Consider the following 15,266-nt stretch of genomic DNA (forward strand, 5'->3'; position numbering starts at 1 on the left):
TATAACGGGCATTGCGGTGTGTGGCATAGGGTATAACAGGCATTGTGGTATGTGTCACAGGCATTACGGTGTATGGTATACTATATCACGGGCATTGTGATATGTGGTATAATGTCTCAGGGTCATTGCAGTGTGTGGCATAATGTATCACGGACATTGCGGTGTGTGTCATAATGTGTCAGGCATTACGGTGTGTTGTGTACTATTTCACGGGCATTGTTGTAGGTGGTATAATGTCTCAGGGTCATTGCAGTGTGGCATAATGTATAACGGGCATTGCCGTGTGTGGCATAGGGTATAATGGGCATTGCGGTATGTGTCAGGCATTACGGTGTGTTGTATACTATATCTCGGGCATTGTGGTATAATGTCTCAGGGTCATTGCAGTGTGGCATAATGTATAACGGGCATTGCGGTGTGTGGCATAGGGTATAACGGGCATTGCGGTATGTGTCAGTCATTACGGTGTGTTGTATACTATATCACGGGCATTGTGGTATGTGGTATAATGTCTCAGGGTCATTGCAGTGTGTGTCATAATGTGTCACAGGCATTGTATGTGCTATAATGTATCAGGGGCATTGCAGTGTGTAGCATAATGTATAACGGGCATCGCGATTCTTGTCATAATGTGTCAAAGGCATTACGGTGTGTGGCATAATGTGTCGGGGGCATTACGGTGTATGGCATAATGTGTCGGGGGCATTATGGTGTGTGGCATAATGTGTCACAGGCATTACGGTGTGTGCATATTGTGTCATGTGCATTATTGTGTGTGGCATAATGTCTCAGGGCCATTGCAGTATGTGGCATAATGTATACTGGGCATTACTATAAGGAGGAAAAATGACAAATAATGTAAGGGGCATAAATCAGGATTATTTTTCTTTCCTGTGGTGGCCAACGTCTGGGCGTGCAGGTTGCAAAACTGGGATATAAGGTAGTCTTTTCCTGTAATGCCATGCCCCTTTATGCGAAGCCACGCCCATTCCACACACCTTTTTTGCGGCGCACGCATGTTTGTCCCTTTAATAGTGCCAATTATGGGGGATGAGGGATAGGGGGGGGGGGGGGGGGCGCCGAAGAATTTTTTGGCTTGGGGGAGAAAAATATCTAGTTACCTCGCAGCATGCCCCCACCTATCTGTATGTCAGCTACTGGTGGGTGGGCAATCGAATAGAGAGCCAGAAGGCTGTGCTGATCTGCCAGCCCCGCACTCCAGCTGGCCACTCCGGCTCTGGTGCAGGGATACATATGATATCCCGATGGATGGAATGCCGGTGGTCATAGGACCAACACCGCCGGCATCTTGAAGCAGAGAAACCCAACAGGGGCCAGGTAAGTATGTATAACCCCTAACCCTACCCTATTCACTCCCCCCACAGCCTAAGCCTAATCTTTGCCATTGGTGCCTAAACCTAACCCCCCCCTTCCCACAACCTAAACCTAACCCTCCCTTCCCACAGCCTAAACCTATCCCTCCCTTCCTTGCAGCCTAACTCTAACGATCCTCAGGTGATGCCTTACCCTTACCCACACCACTTCAGCCTATACCTAACCCACCTCACCCCAGCCTAACCCTGACCCTCCCCCACAGCCTAATCCTAACCTTCTACCCCTCTATCCCCGCGGCTTACCAATGACGAGCAGTGTCGGGATACCAGCTTCTGCATTCTGACTGGTGGGATGCCAAATGCCGGTATCCTGCAACTTGGCATGACTTTGTTGCAAGTTTTGTACCATGCTAAGGATGGCTGTCTAGTGTGGTTTCCGCAAAGATGTATGTATTCAACCGGGACGTGCGGTGAGCTAAATGGCTCAGGAGGCTCCTGGCTAGAAAGTATTCAAATCTATAATACAACTTTATGGTATTTTTCTGACACTCTATCATATGTGGGTGTAGCAGCTAGGAAATCACCCCAAAATTGTAAATCCCCACCTTTTAAATGTGGTAACATATAGGGGATAATGAAGTTGGATGCAATAGCTCCTTACATCGCAGGTGCAAAATGTGTTTGTTAAAATATCTACCATTGCGTGCATACAATTTATGCCAGGCAAAGATCATATACACATATGTTCGTGTGTTTTACAATGTTTTTATGTGCAAAACATTTATAAACTATTAGGCAGCAATAAAACTTAAAAAACCTCTCTAATATTGTAGACACAAATCTCCATCCGAAACACAAAGGGACCCTTCATATAAGCCATAGCAATGAAGAATTAATTTGTTAGCATCAGCTGTGCATTTGTAACAAATGAAAACTCTGCACATGCTGCTAATGGTGGGAATATCATCCAGCCAGTTTGGCATTGACATTCCTTGTTTCCTGCCCATGTACGACAAACATATGGGTCATCTACCTTTCACAATGAGCTGTCATCGCTAATCTTCAGAGAAGGAGAGCCATGGCTGAGTAACACACATGTTGTATTAGCTGCAGTATAGCCCTCCTTATCAGTAACAAGCATATCTTGCATATCTTGGATTATATGTTTATTCAATACACTCATAGAGGAGGAAAACCCTTTATTTCAACACTATGTGCATGCATGTATATGTATGCAAGCCAGGGCGATGACATGTCGCCATGTGCCCAAATACAGACTTAATGTTTCTCTGATATGCACAGAGTGTTATAGATATATGACTCATTTAGGCGTCCAGGGGTGGTTATGATACTATGGTAAATTGTTTGGGTTATGTTTTGCCATTGTTTATTCTGAAATCTGGCTTCAGGTAAATGTCATCGCTATCAGACCCATAACTGTATATGTGTGCATTGGGCTCTGGCTGTCTCAATGTATTGGGGCACTGAAAGTAGTTCTTCATCAGGGCATTCATTTCCATTGTAAATCAATGAGACTGGTTTAATTGGACAGGGTCTCTTCATTAGCTTAAACACCCCTTTTCATTAAGATTGGTGAATCCCTTTTTGTTTTGCATTATGGAAAATATTAAAATGTGTATACACTAGATGATGTGGCTGTCGGTTGACGGGATGACCGATGTATTCATGCATTGGCCGTTCTGTACACACTGAGCAATATAGCGCATGATCGCGCAATATATCGTTCAGTGGCCACATCCAGAAGCATGCTGTCAGCACTGCAGGCCAATCAGAAGATACAATGAACGACCTGCAGGAGCGAGTAATAGTCCATACACACTACACAATGTGCACGGTGGCAGCCACACCAGAGAGGATGAGAGGTAAACAGGGCGGAGCCCTCTAAATGCCTCATACAGACACTTTTCCAGGAGGACCAATCATAGGTAATATTGTTAATCTACAACACGAACAGAGGTTGGGCAGAACATCATGGAAATATGAGTGGGAATAAAGTGACAAGAGTGGTAGCCAAAAAGGGGAGTCATTTCCTCTGTCAGAACACCGGGGTGTGGAGTGTTGTCTCCTCACAGCCTAACTGTGTGGGGAAGGCCTCAGCAAGAGAGCTAGTGATTAATCTGGCAATTGTTAAGAACATTATTTGATGTTTTGTGGTTGTACTGCATTATACCAATACCATATACTGTAATAATGATACAGTTGCATCTCCCCTGTTGTCTTGTCTGTGCAATCTATAGCCTTAAGGTTCCCTATTTTACCTAGTGAGTCCTGGCTCTAGTACACAAGTACCTCACATTGATATATCAAATAGAAATAGACAAATATATTGTAATGTATCATAAAATTTTATTTTATATTCAATTAAATAACTTACAAAAATAGATATAAAAGAGTACATAAAAACATAGGAATAAATTAGCATAAATATTTTAAATTAATTTAACATTAACAAAATTTCATACAAAATATTTTTTTAAATATCATACAATTTTATCTATACTCTTCTATAGTACTGGAAATTACATAGAATACATTTAAGAGTCCCAGCTCTCCATTGTTTGCAATGTAATTTTGGTACATGAGATAAAATGACTTACACAGGAACAGCCATCCAGCCTGGTACAAGTTTACCAGAAGTGTCCATAAAGGCCGTAGCCCCTGCTCAACATAATTCTTTTAAGTCAGTGCAAATGTTAAAAATATAAATATCTTTGTTCCTGCTTTATAAAAAAGTGAATATAATTTTACCTCTGTTTCCAGTATAAATAAATATGACATGGAAACATGTGCTGACATGAACGATTTAATGTTTAATATTGCCATTAGTGTGTCATTAGGACACCCCAAGGGAAGGCAAGTTTTATGAGTGGACATTCCATATGGTACGTATGGAACCTGGCATGGCATGTTAAACAAATTATTGTCAACATGTAACTTTATTTCTCTCATTAACACAATTTTAAAGACTTCAATATTTGCTCTTTATAGAAAGCAAATATTAAATCATAATGAAGAATAACAGCACAGAGAATTTTTTTTCAATGTTAATGGTATATAAACCTTGAATGCAAAGCCATTTCATTATGCCTTAATGACGTTTAATTCACTACCATATGGGATGGAAATTCAAGTAATTTTTAAAATAAAATGTTCCTACTTTAATTGAAGTATTACAAAACTGAGTACAGTACCAGTATCCCATGGCAAAAAAGATACATCAATTTATACAACCAGAAAGTAAGAGCAGCAAAAGATTCAAGTACTGTAGCAGCATAGAACATATAAAAATCATTATCTCGTATTAAAATAAAAAATGCCCCTCTCACGTACAGTATATAGGTGATATCTATCTATCTATCTATCTATCTATCTATCTATCTCTAAGCCCCCCCTCCCTCTCTCTCTCCCTACAGTACAGATGATAACATGTGCCACACACAATCTCTATTCCTCAAGTAAGATACAAGCTCCCGTCTTCTTCTGTGTGGCGACAGGCACGTCTACAAGTTTTCCAGGTCATCCACTACCAGAACTAGCAAAAAAAGTGGTCTCAATGAATAAATTAATAAATAATGAACATTTATCCCCATTGTAACATTGTAACATGAAGAATCTTTAAAAAAGTTTCAAAGTTTAGACTGTAATATAGAAAATGTTCATGGAAGTATAATGTGACTGAGGCACTTATACAGAAAGTGTCCAGTTATCAGTGATTGTAGACTATTAAACAGCACTTAATTGCTCTTCTGCATGTTTCTTTGGAATTTTTAATGCTGCTTTCAGGGTCTTACAGTTCCGATGAGCGTTCTTTCAGTAGAAGAGTAGGGTTTACATCGTCCAATGCAGAGTTTGAGCTTGCATTAATGCTTGCTGATTCAGCAGGCTTGCTCTTTAATACATGAAATGATGTAACTGGACAGTTTTTTACATTGTGACAGATGAGATTTTGTAAAGAAGCAGTATTCACAATGTCAAAGCCCACCTTTCCGCCAAAAGTACTAGGCTTCCAGTATTCAGGAGAACAAATTGGGTTCCCCAATAGACCTTTCAGAGAAAAAGGAGCTCCAATTTCAACCATGGTCTCCCCAAATATAGCTCCTGGACGTGGCTTTTCCACCAGTAGGCCTGGGTAGAATTCCATAGCATCAATGTCGCCATACAGCTTCTCAAGTTCAGCAGACATTTCTTTTTCACCTAAAGTAAAAAATAAATAAAAAGATATTGTTAGAATAAAACCAAGGTACATTATATGAGGATGGAACAAGATCCTTGCACCATATGTGATAGCCTGTCCTTTACTCTACTGTACTTCACACATAATATCCCATTGTTATTTTGAGCCTATTCACTGTAATTTATACCACTTTAGGTATTATCTGCTGCCCTGAAACGGTTTAACACTCACCAGTCTTGTTAATCTGGTTTGTCATAAAAACCAGTGTAAGAATATGCCATACATTCTAGTTAAAGAAAATGACAAGTGTAACAGGACACCATATGCAATGTAATTCAGTACAGAACAACCTTTGTAACTAAAGGGGCCCATGCGTGTAGCCTGTATCGGGGTAATTCCCATACTGCAGACGGGGGGTTGGGGAACTGGAAAAATCCTACATGCTGGACAATCTCGATTCCCTGATTCGGACCTGAAGATGGTAGGAATCAGCGAGTCTGGGATTTTTAACATGTTGAATTTCCCCAATTCCCCAACAGATTGCTGATTGTCAATGTTCGCAATCAGCATATTGGATTGTCAGAACAGGGAATTGCAGCACAGAGAGATAGATGGCCTTAAATATGATTTAGAAACTAAAATAAAAAAAAATATTATCTAAGTTAACTTTAAATAGCCAAATGTGAAGTAATATAATTGTAAAAAGATTGATGTAAAACATCATTCAACATTGTGAATCTATTAATCTTGAGTACTGGAAAAAGGGGGTGGAACTTTTCTCTATGCACAGATGATTTCTAGGGGTACATATACTATGAGTTGCTTTACAAACCAGCTGCGTACAGGATCTGGCAGTTCTGGATGCTGTATTTAAAGGGGCAATAAAGCTTAATGATGGACACTGAAGCCGGCCTCTCTGATTCAGAACTGACTGATTAAAGATTGTTACAAGATGTCTTAACACAGAGGTTTTCATACTCTATTACAGACCATTTTTAAGGATTTCCATGCTTGATCCAGATGGTTAAATCAAATGGACTGCGGTACTAATTAAGTCACCCGTGCTCAAGCATGGATATCCTTAAAACCTGGACTGTAATGACGCAGTTTGGGAAACTCTGTTTTAAGATGTTGGATAAACATCTATTATGTTATTATTCTCTGCAAGTATTTGTGTTAGTATAATCTAAGCACAGTGGGCCTAATTCAGATGTGGATGTTCTTGCTGCTGCTGTTGCCATCTTTTCTGCCGTACACAATTGCGATTATATGGTAATATGGACAGAAGCTAACCTGAGCATAGGGACATCCACTGCTATCGCATCATTTCCATTTAACGGTGTATATTTGCTGATACATCGGTACCATCATTGCAAATATGCCTGTTTTTACCCAACCAACCCCTAAACGCTTTCTTCCTGTCACTCACTATGTGACTCATTTCTCCATGCGACCACAATCGCAGTTCACATGCTGCGCATACACACTGCGGCTCAGACACATGTGCAGTAAACATCAGCCAATTTACGTACAATAGCAGCTTTGCGACCACATCTGAATTAGGCCCAGTATATTAAACAATTTGGTATTTTGTCAACATTGGTACAGTGTATCTCTTTATTCAACCTAACTAAATCATAAAAGATTGGAAATCATTTCCTTGAAATCAAAGCAAAAGACTGTACTATGTTGTGTGATTGGTAAACGCAAGGTTAATTTATGCCGGAGCTGTACATTGTAATCTCTTGTGCACGTCTGCGATTTCAGCATTGTTGTTTTCACTACACACTGTCACTTGTTAACATTGTTTGATAAGAACGTGGACTCCCTGTGACTTATGAAACCAAACACAAGAACACAATTAACCCTCTACCATCTCAGCCAGCTCCCTGCTCTAATGAGATAAAAACACTGTATACACAATATTGTAAACACGTCTCACCTGTCAGCTCCTCAAAGGATTTGAAAGGTTTTAGCATGAAATGTTTCCTGTACTGATTAAGGGACTGATATTTCATCTCCCTGCTTTGCTCTATTGAAGCTACTGCCACTCTGAATACCGCTGCTGGGAAGTTTCTGCCTCCGGCCACCTATCAAGAACCAGGATAAAATAGGATTAAGCATCATCTCTGCAAAGTCAGTTATTAGCGTCAGTATTCTTATTTATTTTTGAATACCAGTGTTACGAAATAACAATTCAAGTAATTCAATAGTAAGTGATATTAACGTGCATATAATCTCCTGTAAATAATATCTACACAAAACTTGTGTATTACAAGGATTAACACAAAGTTCCTTGGTTTACTGTGACATGTATAAACAGACTGCCTGACACTTTGTGCCTTTTTACACCTACAGTGACTGATTTCCTTACATTTTACATTACAAGGTGCATTACACCAGCTATAGTGTAACCAAATCTAACTTTATTATAATTTATAGCCTAAACTGTAGCAAGCAACTGGTTTGTACTTCCCAGGATTGCTTTTCTATGCATCATATAATACATTCCAGTGCAGCCAAAACGTGTCCTTATGTGCTACCAAACTAGAGAACCACACATGCACATGTGATAAGTTATCTGTGATAAGTATGTGGACCTTTAAATCATTACCTATCTGCTTAAGAAACTAATTTCTATGAAACAGATATTGTATAACCAATCGCACTGGATGCTTACATTCTGTAATGTATTCTTAAAAAAATGTATGCCTTTACAAGGAATATGGAGCCTGCAGTTGTCCCCTCTATGCTCAAACAAGCCCCATCAACCCACTACTGTAGTAATAAGAACTTATTAAATGCTTACCCTTCCTGCATTTTGATTGGTGAAAGATTCAACCATCTGTGATATTCCATGTTCCAGAATGACAGAATTATTATAGAGAAATTGCTGATAGTTATACTCTTTCTCGTGTATCTGGAATGCGTCAGGCAGAAGAGGATGCCAATGGTACAGGGTGTTGAATTCGGCCGCAATTCGGTTCTGGTATTGGAATCTCTGGTTGAACAGCAATTCTGGGTCAAACTTCAGTTTAAAATGATATCCACTGAGGTGCTGCACATAATCTTCAATTACAATCTTGATGGTCTCACCTTTAGAAATAATATAACAACATGTTACTTTACAATTTATATTAATTACAAGGAATGAAAAATTGTGATATGTATAGGATTTTGATACTAATATAGGTAATTAAATTCTAAACGGAATCTAAAGCTACTCTGAACAAAAGGTTGCATTTAAAATGCCCATTGTAAAAACTGAATTTAGGATTACATATACTGTGTACTTTTTCACCAAATTAATGATAACAGTATAATCATTAAAAAAAAGTGTTTCATATGTCTTATTAAGTTATGTAGTGAAGCTGTTTTCTTTTAGGTAGAATACTGGACTGACCCTTTATAGTGTCACGGATCACAAGTTTAACTCATAAGGTACACCCTCTATCCTTACTAATGTAATTAAAAGCACAGATGACTTCACTGATGTTGTGTTCGGGTGTGGTTCATCAAATCGACAGTGTCTAGGTCGACAATGTTTAGGTCGACCACTATAGGTCGACAGTCACTAGGTCGACATGGATGGAAGGTCGACAGAGTTGCTAGGTCGACAGGTCTAAAGGTCGACATGAGGATTTAAAAAAATTTGTGTAGTTTTCTTCGTAGAGTGACCGGGATCCCAAATTAGTGCACCGCGTCCCCTCGCATGGCTCGCTTCGCTCGCCATGCTTCGGGCATGGTGCCTTCGCTTCGCTCGGCACACTTTACCGTTCCAATCGTAGTCCACGTGGATCGTTAAGTATGAAAAAATAAAGAAAAAGTGAAAAACTCATGTCGACCTTTAGACCTGTCGACCTAGCACATGTCGAGCTAGAAACCCTGTCGACCTTCCATCCATGTCAACCTAGTGACTGTCGACCTATAGTGGTCGACCTAAACATTGTCGACCTAGACACTGTCGATCTTCAGACCGGATCCCGTTGTGTTCCACTCGTACAGATACTGTATGTCTGCACTTAGATGGTGATGGGTATTATTAACTGTAAAGTTCCACATATTCTTCTAGTTCCTACATATTCTAAGAATGTCTGATTCGCACAGGTAACAGCACATGTATCAACTCGTAGGTACTGTATGCAGAATGTGTAGCACACAGAATAAGATTAGTGCTAAATAGAATTTCATGAGACATGTAACACAGCAGAGTTATTACAGTGCAGTTTTCTGTACTCACCAATCAATATAAGTCTTGCAGTCTGGAATAAACGCTCATCGTCCCACTCAGGATGCTCCTGCATCAGTATGTCACAGACCCTGTTGTGTTCCCTTAGCCAAATAGTAGCATACATCATCAATCCTGGGACAAGACCAAATACATCCTGCCCAACTGCAAATTGAAGATGTTCCGGCATGTGTGGTGGATATATCATGTCAACCCCTGTATCTTTTACTGTTGGTGGGTACATCTCATCATCAATAATCTAAAATAAAGAAAGAGTATGTATATGATATACAGCATGTAGTTTTATAACTGGAATAATATTTTGAAATATACATTAATTAACATTATTCCCAATCTGAGATTCAAAATAAAATTAAAAGATATTCACCTGGAATTTTAATTTTCCGTTCTTTTTTAGACGTAACTTATGTTGTCTATCTAAGCTTTCTCCATAGATATGGTTTAAATCAACCTGGTAAAAAATAATGTAGGAAACAGTTATTGGTTATGATGTAAAAACTTAAAGTAATTTTACTTAGTCTACAAACTTTTAGAATATCAGTATGAAATATAGGCCAAAATAGATATTCTTACCCCATGCCCGAGTGCTTTAGTGAAGGCGGCTCCCCTTTTGGTATCAGTTTTAAAGAACTGGTGCGTAAAATGTTGAGCAAAGAAAGCAAACATGACATTACTTCCTTGTGGGTCAGGAATGAACTTTCTTCTAAGTAAGAACTTTTCTACGATTAGTTTGACGCTTGGGAGCTCCTTCTTTCCTGTAACACAAATATAAAGTTATGGTATTATCTAGATATTAACCTCAGAACATAATATATGTGCTTGAATATGGCTATCATTTCGCTAAGTAATTAATATATTTGTAAGAAAGGCAATAGATATACTGTAAATAGACAGTATAGACATTGGCTTTTGTGAAATGGGTTCTTCTCAAAAGGAGGAATGTACATAATTCCCCATCCAAAGAACACTGATAATCAAGTTAAAAATATATGTTATCCCTGTGTTAGAGTCTGACCAGTTCCAAACATAAACTTTTGATTCAAACATGTCTTCAAGAAATGTAAAAAGAAAAAAAAATGAACATGCGATTTAGCTTTTTATCTGTTGTCAACATGAAACTGTAATGTATGTTTGCCCCAATGACTCTAGAATATCTTCCTATCACAATGTGTTACAGGACTGCTCTTATTTTTACAAAAATATATTACTGTTGTTAGTACAAATGATATTCATCAATAAATCTGGAGAATTTGGAGCCTCAGTTACCAACATGGAGTGGAACACAGACTTCGATAACAGACTAGTACACTAAATTGATTTTGTAATTCTTATATGAACATTTTAGGTAAAGTATTACCTTTAACTCCCATAGCAGTTGGGCAATCTTCTCTCACTGGCGGCAGGGACCGCGTATAGTACGAAAGGTTGGAGTATGCTTCCCAGCTTTTGTAGTCGTAGTGGCTGTTGTATGTGGGCGGGCTATCAATCAGATGTGACCTTGCTGTAAAAGTAAATGAAATATAAAATATATTGTTGTGGGAGAGTCATGAAAATTACGCTACTTGGTTAAAAGTATACATTTTCCTTTCTTATTATCTATCATATTTTTGGTTCACAATTTTGATACATGTCTTGTGCATAACTAAAATGACCTGTATTGATAATGCTTATTGAAAATAGAATATAAAGTTAAATAGAATATCAAGTTTCATAAAGGTAGTATCAAAAACATTTAGAACATATTACATATGTTAAAAACATGGATATATAGTCAGAAAATATGTTTTTTGAAGCATGTTTTGACTCTCTAATCCTGGATAATGCTTATAGCAGTGAATGGGGTTCCAACACACATGAAAATAGGCAGAAACTGAGTATTCTAATAGAGATCCCCAGGCAACTGAACTACTAATACAGTACATAATAAGAGGCACAACATTTACAAATGTTTCATTGTATAGAGCAGACAACAGGTTGCATGTTTTATTGTGCCTTTCAAATGTATAATAAAAACATAGGCGTGAATTCAGTTACACAAGATAAGCTTATCTCAAGTTCTTATCTTTATAGTGTAGCATGGAAGTTCCTGTGAAACTATTCACATAACCTGGAATTTGACTATTTGTATCAGACGTGAACAATGATATACAAAGACCATCAAACTACTCACATGTTAGCACATACTGCATGATTTTATCCCGCAGGAATGAAATATTATTGATTATGTTCCAGATGCCTTTGAAGTGAGTTAATATGTAGTGCACAGTATTGGGTGAGGGCTTCAAGGTAATTCTCAACCATGTTACAAATTCAGCTGTGGGGAGAAAAGTTAAAAAATAAAGATTTGGATCTATTTTACACAATGACACAGAAAAAGAAGACTTTGGTGCTGAAACACTTACGGCTGGAACAGTTTTCTCCATAGTATCCCGTTCTCGTGCAATCACATTCATATCGTTCTTGGCCCACAGTCATACACACACCTCTGTTCTGGCATGGGTTAGAGCAGCATGGATTTGCTAGAAATTTAAATAATAACAATAAATAAATAAATAAAAATAATGCATAACATCTGAATTCAAAAGTGATCTATTTTATATCTAGGTTAAATATATGGAATTTCAGATTTGATCTACAAGTCTTCAACTATTTTACAAGGACATAACAAAAAAGTTGGTACATAGTGCTTTAAAAATTGGTAAAAGTAATAAAAAGTGATAGTAATACAGAAAAACAGCTCCCACTATTCTTCTCTCACTGCAGCAGGTCGTCTATAATAAACCAGTTCATTTTGCTCCCCTGCTGAAGAGAACAGACATACCTGCATAGGAGGAGAGCAGCAGTAAGCAGAACACGATGCCGTGTGCGATCATTCCAGTGGTGAGTGGCCTGTGCTCCGTGCAGACGTGGGTGGTAACGTGCCAGACAGACCTCTCCGTGCTCTCACTGCAGCAGTTCTCTGAGCACCCAGAGCCTGACTGCGATCTTATAGAGACTCCCGCCCACACTACTACGTGTGCACAGGGTTAGCTCATCTCTCTCTCCCATAGACACTGCTAGCGGAAGACTGTGTGAGGAAAGTGAGAGGGGTACGGAAGAGAAGGGGGGGGGGGGGGGGGGGGGGGGGGTGAGACATCGTGACGAGGGCCACGGAAAACTATTTTGAGGATTACAGTAATACAGACATGATTGGCAATACCTACTATCATTTAAACCCCTGAATACACTGGATGATTTAAAAAAAAAAAAATATATATATATATATATATATATATATATAATATTGTTACAATATTATTTTTTGTTATATAATAAAATATATGTGTGGATCAGGCTTTCCATTTATCTTCTATTACAGTGTTTGATTACCTGTATGTGTTTTTGCACTATTAACCCTTTTGCTGCTGAGGTTATTCACATTTGCACAGGGTATGGGTCATTAGGTCGACAGCACTTAGGTTGACAGTCATTAGGTCGACCACTATTGGTTGACATGTAATAGGTCGACGCAGTCAATAGGTCGAACATGTACTACGTCGACATGGAAAAAGGTCGACATGAGTTTTCTTCATAAAGTGACGGGAAACCCCAGTTAGTGCACCGTGCCCGCTCGCCATGCTTCGGGCAAGGTGCCTCACTCCACTACCGCTGCGCTCGCCACAGGTTACCATTCCCAATCATAGTCCACGGGGATCGTTAAGTATGAAAAAGTAAAAAAAATAAACAAAATGTGAAAAACTCATGTCGACCTTTTTCCATGTTGACTTAGTACATGCTGACATATTGACCACGTTGACCTATTGACCATGTCGACCTAATGCATGTCGACCAATAGTGGTCGACCTAAGTGCTGCCGACCTAATAACTGTATCCCTTTGCGCATGTCACATTCCAACATCGATGTCAATGATTATTATTTTTATGGGGTAACTACACAAATTATACCTTAGGGTTTGGGGTTTTTTTTCAGAAGACTTTGTATTTTTAGAAATTACCATTAGTCTTTTTACTTATTACAACACGTCAAAAAATGTTTTTAACCTTAAAGGGAAAAAATAAAATGTATTAAAATTTCAAGAAAGATAACTAAAAGTGAATGTGATTTATTTTAACCTCGTAAACACCTGAAAGAAATACGTTATGGTTCTTGTTTCGCCAATTATCCATCTTTCCAAAATAATAAAAAGCAGAATTCTGTGTGTACTTTTTCACCAAAAAGTATGATTTTTTTTCTTCACATTTTCGCTCTCTCAATTTAAATGCTTACTATTGTATGTGTATGAAGAATATGGTAGATCTGCGGGGCCTACCATTTTAAAAATTAGACAACCTATCACATTAAATGTTGGATAACTTTTTTATTTGACACAAGATAGGGGGGATATGGACTTTAGAAGATCCGCTCCATCTGTAGAAAATTGTATTTTTTATGTACCATTTCATTTAATGGGGCATATGTACTAAATCTTGGAAAGTGATAAAGTGTAGAGAAATAAAGGGGTCTATTTACTAAGCCTTGGAGAGAGATAAAGTGAGTGGAGAGAGATAAAGTACCGACCAACCAGCTCCTGACATTTTTTCAAACACAGCCTGTGACATAGCAGTTAGGAGCTGATTTGCAGGTACTTTATCTCTCTCCACTTTCTCTCTCTCTCCAAGGCTTAGTAAGTAGACCCAAAGTATAAAAAGAATAAAAAATATATATAACCCAGCGCCTGTTAGTAACCAAATACCTGCTGCTCTTCAGCGGGTATACCCACTCCGTGAAAGGAATCAAGAAAGAATAGTTATGAAAAGCGCTGGTATTATGTAATCCTGAAGTAGGGATCTATTTAAACAATAACTGTATTGTATTGTTTCTTGTTAATCACTGGCCGGTGATCTTTATTACTATTTTTTATGTGATATATGTGTTGTTAATAACAGTGAGTTTTAATAAAACAGAAACTTTTTTTGAAACATTATTGTCTTAGTAAATACCAGCGCTTTTCATAACTATTCTTTCTAGACCCCAAAGTACCAGCCAATGAGCTCCTAACTGCTATGTTACAGACTGTTTGAAAAAGTTGCAGTTAAGAGCTGATTGGTGGTTTATCTTGCCGCACTTTATCACTCTCCAAGGCTTAGTTCATCTACCCCATTGCCTGATGATCACCAGACAAAAAATTTGTATCTCACCCCCATAAGAGCGGTATCGTTATAGGGGTGACAGGGGGCATGCGCCAACTTCACTTACTGCTGTGATCTGCTGGCTGTCAGGGGTCGCCACCAGTCGTTAGGTTGGGGTTGTTAGGTTGGGGTTGTTTTGCCCCTCACTCTGGAGGAGAATCACTAGACTTCTGTACTTTTTCCTAAATTTAGGATCTTAATTGCATAGTTGTCACATACAGAGTTGCATATAGAATACTGAGCACACTAGGTTAGTAAATGTGCAGTGGCGTCACAAGGTGGGTGCGGGGGTGAAGCCCGCACCCGGGTCTCATCCGGC

The 15,266-nt window shown here is 38.7% G+C and overlaps 1 protein-coding gene across 1 annotated transcript; it reads right to left on the reverse strand.

Annotated features, from left to right (window-relative positions):
• Positions 1 to 3,859: 3,859 nt before the first annotated feature.
• Positions 3,860 to 12,717, reverse strand: PTGS2 (prostaglandin-endoperoxide synthase 2). The gene is made up of 10 exons (XM_063940240.1): positions 12,600 to 12,717; positions 12,181 to 12,297; positions 11,949 to 12,092; positions 11,136 to 11,279; positions 10,352 to 10,533; positions 10,146 to 10,229; positions 9,770 to 10,016; positions 8,339 to 8,625; positions 7,472 to 7,619; positions 3,860 to 5,549 (listed from the first exon to the last, which is right to left on the reverse strand). The coding sequence occupies exons 1-10, from the start codon at positions 12,649 to 12,651 to the stop codon at positions 5,143 to 5,145; spliced, it is 1,812 nt and encodes a 603-aa protein (XP_063796310.1). The 5' UTR covers positions 12,652 to 12,717; the 3' UTR covers positions 3,860 to 5,142.
• Between the last annotated feature and the right edge of the window lie 2,549 nt (positions 12,718 to 15,266).

Source organism: Pseudophryne corroboree, chromosome 9, assembly GCF_028390025.1.
Source record: "Pseudophryne corroboree isolate aPseCor3 chromosome 9, aPseCor3.hap2, whole genome shotgun sequence".
Classification (NCBI taxonomy): Eukaryota; Metazoa; Chordata; class Amphibia; order Anura; family Myobatrachidae; genus Pseudophryne; species Pseudophryne corroboree.

What these genes read in the sequence shown, in the direction of transcription:
- PTGS2 (XM_063940240.1), bottom strand. Translation starts at nt 12,651, where the DNA reads ATGATCGCACACGGCATCGTGTTCTGCTTACTGCTGCTCTCCTCCTAT. An exon ending in AACTGCTATGGGAGTTAAAG is followed by an intron (nt 10,534 to 11,135) that starts GTAATACTTTAC and finishes TTTGTGTTACAG; the next exon opens with GAAAGAAGGAGCTCCCAAGC. An exon ending in ACGGAAAATTAAAATTCCAG is followed by an intron (nt 10,017 to 10,145) that starts GTGAATATCTTT and finishes TCTTTATTTTAG; the next exon opens with ATTATTGATGATGAGATGTA.